The 7,199-nt window shown below is 32.2% G+C and overlaps 1 protein-coding gene across 3 annotated transcripts in view; it reads left to right on the forward strand.

The window, feature by feature from the left end:
• The window catches only part of LOC119574654 (polyunsaturated fatty acid 5-lipoxygenase-like), a 56,381-nt gene extending 51,057 nt beyond the window's left edge, over positions 1-5,324 (forward strand). For all 3 annotated transcript variants that reach the window (XM_037922038.1, XM_037922039.1, XM_037922037.1), the window contains 9 exons: positions 1-76; positions 369-501; positions 614-709; positions 1,349-1,563; positions 1,853-2,112; positions 2,349-2,465; positions 2,824-2,978; positions 3,681-3,844; positions 4,281-5,324. The exon at positions 1-76 is cut by the window's left edge and continues 22 nt beyond it. In XM_037922038.1, the coding sequence (XP_037777966.1) occupies positions 1-76; positions 369-501; positions 614-709; positions 1,349-1,563; positions 1,853-2,112; positions 2,349-2,465; positions 2,824-2,978; positions 3,681-3,844; positions 4,281-4,395 (1,331 nt within the window). In that variant the 3' untranslated portion in view covers positions 4,396-5,324. The remainder of the gene's footprint in view (positions 77-368; positions 502-613; positions 710-1,348; positions 1,564-1,852; positions 2,113-2,348; positions 2,466-2,823; positions 2,979-3,680; positions 3,845-4,280) is intronic.
• The last annotated feature ends 1,875 nt before the right edge of the window (positions 5,325-7,199 follow it).

Here is a 7,199-nt window from a genome sequence, read left to right on the forward strand (position 1 = left end):
ACTGGTGGTTTGGTCTCCAGCGGCTTCAAGGAGTCAACCCCAATGTTATAGCTGCGTGTAAGAAGATTCCTGAAAAGTAAGTTAATGGGGTGCATAAGGCTTTACTTGGTAAGACGTATAAGGGTTAACAACAACGTGTATGTAAGGAATTATTAGTGATTCCTATCGTGCAAACATTTGAATATGCGTTTATTGTATGGTCCGTTTTCTTTCTTTATTTATTTTATTTTTCTCTTGTATTGACTTATTATTTTAAGAGTTTATCAGGTTGTTCTTATACTCTTTGGCTTTGAATGTAATATATAAATGCTGAATTGGTTTAGCATTTTCCTTGGGGAGGAGCATCATGTATTAATTTTTTTTTCCAGGCTCGCAGTAACAGAAGAGACCGTCTCCGGATTGCTAGATGATATGACCCTTGCAGAAGCACTGGAGAAGAATAAAATGTTCATCTGCGATCTAGAGATCACGGATGGCCTCCCCCACAAAGACACTGCAGAAGTGAGTTACGTTGAATCGCAAAGTAGTTAACAGTCCTTAACTGACTTTAGAATTTGGTGGCTTATGTAATTGAAGTAAAAAAAAGAAAATAAATAATTTTCTTTTCTTGCAGCTTCCATCTCCTTTTGCACTGTTCTACCTTAATAAGGAAGATAAGCTCATGCCAGTTGCAATTCAGCTGAAGCAAGAGGGTGGACATGATAACCCTGTAAGTATAATAATACTTGTGATTGATTACTGTTTTATAGTTTGCCTGTTACTGCATATTATGTTCTAAGCATTTTTAGGATATATTATTATTATTGTTATTATTATTATTATTATTATTATAATAATTATTATTATTATTATTATTATTATTATTATTATTATTATTATTATTATTATTATCATTATTATTATTATCATTATTATTATTGTTATTATTATTATTATTATTATTATTATTATTATTATTATTATTATTATTTATGACTATTGCTATTACTATTACTATTACTGTTATTATTATTATTCATTATTTATTTATCCATTTATTTATTTTTTTTGTGTATTGAGGAAATGGTAATAAATGGATCATATGTTATGCCATTTATGATGATGTGTTTCTCAAAAAAAAAAAAAAAAAAAAAAAAAAAAAAAAAAGTGAAGGAAGGAATATATTTGAAGAAGGATAATCGGTCACAAAGTCTGTTGAATTTGGAGGCGATGATTCAGCATTTATTTGTATCAGTGTATAATAAAGAGCTGCACCAAGCTAAAATAATATTCCTACTGGATATTCATAAGAAGGTATTCCCTGTGACATTATTTTTGCATATCTTACGTTACCTTCCTTGTTCTCCAGGTGTACACGCCCAAAGACCCGTCAAACACCTGGCTGGTGGCAAAGATGTTTTACAACTGTGCCGAAGCTCAACACCATCAGGCTCTTACGCACTTGGGATACACTCACCTCCTGATGGAAGGGGTGGTGATCTGCACTCATCGGAATTTATCCCCGTCGCATCCTCTCTTCAAGCTCATGGCGCCCCACTTCCTCTTCCTACTTGCCATTAATACGTAAGGACACATTATGGGTTATTTCTTAGGGTTCAAGGAATGACTGAATTGCTGATTTTGTTTTTTTTTTTCTGTCTTTGGAAATAATGCTAATCTCAGATTCGTGCCTGTTTTCAGTAAGAGAGATGTCATTAACATGGCTTTGTTTTTATATTGTGATGAGTTAGGATCATAAAAAAATATAGGCAAGCTATTAACACAGACCATTATGTTTCAAGCTTAAAAGGATTTACAAGCATTTGCCACACAACAGTGTATTTCAGACACTTTATTTATTGTCATTTTCTAGGAGAGGCTTGGAGAAACTAGTGTCCCCGGGTGGATGGGTGGATAACTGTATGACCCAGGGACTCGAGGGCATCTTTGAGCACATGAAGCGAGGATTCGATCGATGGAGTTTTGAGAGAGAAGGACAAGTGGAAAAGGAACTTGAGGCTCGTGGGGTCCTGGACAAGGATATCTTGCCTTACTACCCATACCGAGATGATGCGGTTCCTCTGTATCATGCTATAAAAAAATACGTTAGCACTGTTGTCCGACACCATTATGGTAGGTGAACGTTTTTTCTTTTAGTTGCTGAAAAACATATATGATGAGAACATGGTTTGATGATGTTTATATATACAGTATATTAATATCCATGGCCCTTTTTGTATGCCAGAACAATACTATCAGTATTTCTAATAGATGGTGATTTTTTTTTCTTTTCTTCAAATTTTGAGTGACATGCTTATGAGGATAAATAAGTTTGGGACAGGGATTAATAGCTCCCTCACATTTTACAGACACACCAGATAAATTGACAGGCGATTATGAACTGAAATGGTGGCGTGAGGAGCTTGTGAAGCCGCGGGATCAGAGTGGTGTTGGCTTGAAAGATATTCCAGGCAATGCAGAAGAAGGTAAGGATAATTCACATGTCATTGATCGTGCAACAGGGAGTTAATTAAAACAGGGATCCCATTATTAGGAATTGTGAATTGACTCATACTTATTCATTTTCATTTTCTGCAAGTTAGTTTATTTATTCTATTTTTAGAATTTGAGCAGTATATATTTACATAAACCTTTTATCATTTTCATGAAAATTAAACTAAACACATTGAGAGTAAAGGTTATTTCTCACAGAAATATACATTCAGCAGGAATATATACAGTGTAGTATATTCACAGTGTACACAGTATTTAAACTAACATAGTCACTCTTAATCTCCAAAAATATATTCTGGATGGTTTTCACAACTCCTTTTACTTCTCCAGGATTCACAACTGTCGATCAGGTTGTAGACACCATCACATCAATTATTTCTACGTGCTCGCTTGGTCACGCAGCTGCCAACTTCCAGCAATACGAGCAGTATGGCTTTGTTCCCAACTATCCAGGAATTCTCTTTGGGGAGATACCAAAGGAAAAGGTACGTGATCTCATCATTGGCGTCAGGGTCACCATAATAATGACGATGAAAAGGATAATAGGTATCATAATGTTTTATTATTATATATGATGCTAATTAGATATTTATCTTTTTTTTTCTACAAATTTATGATTTATCTTCCATAACCTAAGAAACACATTAGCTTTGCAGTGAGAGATGTAGCTTATCATTATTAACATCTGTTTATTCAAACCTGACCTGTGTTTTGCATAATTAAAATTTTTGAGAATTATAGAGTATTAAATAGTTGTGTTATGATTTCCAGAAATTTGGAAGTGAAATGTCATTGGGATTGGTATAATTTCATAACCTCTATACATAATCAGTTTCAAAACATACAATTTTTTCACACATTATGATAATGCTTCATTTTTGATGATGATGAAAAGAATCAATTGAAAGTTATATACAAATGCAGTTAAATATAGTAGGAGGGAGGGAGGGGGAGGGGAATCAAACCCTGCAAAGAATCTATCTTTTTTTTTTTTTACATATTGATTTCTTTTGCTTTTTCTGAAGAAGAATGATTCATTGATTCAAAATGTCTTATTACTCTCTTTATATCATCAATGTATTTAATTTTACTGTGTATGCATTATTTTTTACTTCTCCCCTTTAAAAAAATTCTTACACCCAACATTTTTATTTTATGTTTTATGCATCATTTTCTCTTCCTTACAGAAAAACTACACAGAAGAAGACATCATGGCCCTGCTGCCGAGCAAGAGGATGACCCTCGATATCATGGTCATCACCAAACTCCTCTCGAGCCGTGGAACCAAAAGCCTGGGGGATTTCGAGATGCAGTACCTCTATGACCCGGTTGGGGTTAACGCGGCCAAAGAGTAAGTTTGATTATCTAGCATGTGGATGTTGAGTTCAGTGGTCTAAGTTTTGTATGTTGTGTTCAGTGGTCTTACGTTTGTATGTTAAGTTCAGTGGTCTTACGTTTGTATGTTGAGTTCATTGGTCTAAGTTTTGTATGATAAGTTCCATGGTCTAACTTTTGTATGTTAAGTTCAGTGGTCTAACTTTTGTATGTTAAGTTTAGTTATCTACTTTGTGTATGACTTGTGTGTGTTTTATGTATACTTGAATCATAAATGGTAATAATGATGTATATTTTTTAGAAACGGTATTTTATTAATTTCAAAATTAATTTTGAAAACTCATAAGTTCATAGATAGCAATTGAATTTTATTCATTGATAACTATTATTGGTTTTCATGTAAACTTTCATGATATCTGGACCTTACTCATGAGAAATCCTTTTTCTTTCAGGTTTCAGAAAGACCTCAAGCGTCTGAGTTTGGAAATGAAGAAACGAAATATTGACCGCCAGTGGGAGTTTGAATGGCTTGACCCAGAAATTGTTCCAAACTCAATTAGCGTTTAAGTCAGACAGACGCTTTAAAACAAAGAAAGCTTTACAGATTTACCATCTTTTGTAAAGTTTGTATTTTTATATTTGTCCGGAATTAAAGCACATACGACGTTGTGGATACGTATTTGTTTCATATTTGATTGTTTTTAATGTTATGTAGAAAAAGGGTGGATGTCTCCAATTTCATATGGAGTAGATAGTCTATTTACATTCATATAATTCAGCTATTATGACTTTACAGTGAACATATCCTCTATGGCATGTTATCATATATTCCAAATTGTATCTGGAGTATCCTTTAAGGAGCCAGAAAAATATAAAGTGTTTGACTGCAGGCTTCTAGCTTACGTATATATATATACATATATATCACAAGAAACAAAGCAACTACCATGTATATTTTGCTCTAAGCTTATTTTGAATTTATATGTGTCTACAGGTATTGAATTGGCTATTTTTAAAAATAGGATACATTCATCTTTTGAAAGCATAAGAAACATCTACTTTATGCATATGCAAATTTGCAATGGATATATGTGCAAGTCAGTGGATGTTGTTACTATGAATTATATTAAAATTTATACAAGTATGATTTTCTTCTTTCTGTTTTGAAATATGCAGTGCATTTTCATAAGGAAGAAATTTGTATATATGATTAATTTTTAATTTCTATGTACGTATAATGATTGTGCGTATATGATTTTGATTACCTCATATTTTTGATTAGTTACTGTCATTCTCATTTTCATGTGTTTTTGTAAATATTTTCACTTCCATCTCCTGAAAACGTGTAAGGGATTATACTCTGTAATAATTACAAGTGATATATACTCTGTTATTTAGTTTTTGAACTATATTTTAACTAAGAATATTATTTGCTGTTAACAGACATACCTATGTGCAAATACAATTCTTTTACATAATAAATTAACAAGTCTTAATATTGTTTTAATCTCATATATATCTTTTTAGATGTAATAAGAACTTTGGTATAAAGAACTGGTTGCAAGATCTGCAGCTTAATACCAATGAATTATTCATGACATGAACCATATGTATCTGAATAATGATCAAAGCCATTTTATGCTGAGAAAAATATTTGACAACTAAAGGCATGTGTATGACATGACACTGTTGAATAGTTCTTATGTAGATTAATAAGGTTTTTGAATTACAAGATGTTTGATGCCTTTTCACATATTTTTCCTATTTAAAATGTCCGTGAACTTTGTACTTGACTTATCTTCCTTAATGATGTATAGAAAATATTTATAGTTACCAATTACCTAAATGTCCTGCAGCCTTTGTCCTACACCTATTTTATGCAAATGAAAATTCAATTTCTTGTATTAGAAGTGTACAGTATTACTGGCTTTACACACATATACTCTTTGTCCATAAAATTGTTAACTACAGTGAAAAGTACTCAAAAGGTGAATTACAAATAACAGAACAACATGGGTGTTCCTGGAAGCTTCAGTATCATTCAGTGTATGAAACTGTATTTATACACTGATAGCTAAAGTCAGTTATTGCAATTCTGCAGTGTATAGAATTATCAACCAACATCAACATTTTCATTATTCTTCCAATCTGCATGTATTTACCAACTCTTAGTGTGCCTTCTCTCTCATTAGTTGCTATTTATTTCATCTGTCAGGGATCTATATATTCTATATAAAAGAAGAGTGACAATATCCATGGAAAAGCTTTTGAGAAGTCACACCTGACTTCTTGTAGTTCCAGCATGTAGAGCTTTCTGTGGTCTATGTGAAAACATATTTTGACATTCACTAACTTTTGTTTTAAGTTTTTGTTCTGAACTTAAAAGGTTGATGGATAAGTAAATAATAAGAGAAAAAGTTCATTTACTTTTTAATGCATGAACAGTCAATGACTGTCCTTATTAAACATTGCTCAGTGAATGCTATTTTTAATGTATATGAATGCACTGCTAACACCTGAACTTAAGCTACAAAATGCAGTATAAGCAATGAGACTTCTCCTTGATGACAAAATAGGAGTGTGACGAACTGACTTATTAGCAAATTTCTTTGGCCCTCATTACACTTATAGACTTCCTTTTAAATGCCTGCAGAATTGGAAAGTGAAACCCCTGGGCAGCCATACTAAGAACTTCTATCAGTCTTTGGTGAATAGGTTGGCATAATACTTGACTTAAACAGACATGTGACATTTGAGTGCTGTGTTCTCTGCTCAGCACCACTTCAAGCTTGGTGTTAATTTGTCCTGTTTTAAAGTGTGCTAATGAAACATATTCAATTTACTTCAGACATGTTTAAAGAACAAAGCTGCAGCAAATTTTATCACTTTTCTAATATGTTTGATTTATACTGAAAGTCTTCAAACATGAAATGGAAAAACAATTGTTCAAAGAGCAGAAAGTACTGATTATGAATTGTGTGATTATTTCATATAGACATAATGCTACTAAAATAAGTGTTTGGTTATCGTCAGTGTGTAGAACTTAGATTTAATAAAAAAAAACAAAGAAACATAATACTGAGTTACTGAATAGGAAAAAGATAGATAGAAATCATTAATTAATAATGAAATGGGTCTTTTTGGCTGTTTTTATATATACTAAAATAACTAAGGTGATCAGCTGTTTATTATAGATTCTTTATTGTTGCAATAAGATTTAAATTCCATTTTTAAAGAAGTGAAATGTAACATACAATATAATTTTTTTTTAGATTTGGAAATGATCACCATATATGACACTGTTCACTCTTGAACTGTACCCTGAGTGAATCTGACTCTTTACAGGGTATATATTATATCTCTTCAAATTC

This window comes from Penaeus monodon, chromosome 6 (assembly GCF_015228065.2).
Source record: "Penaeus monodon isolate SGIC_2016 chromosome 6, NSTDA_Pmon_1, whole genome shotgun sequence".
In the NCBI taxonomy this organism is placed as follows: Eukaryota; Metazoa; Arthropoda; class Malacostraca; order Decapoda; family Penaeidae; genus Penaeus; species Penaeus monodon.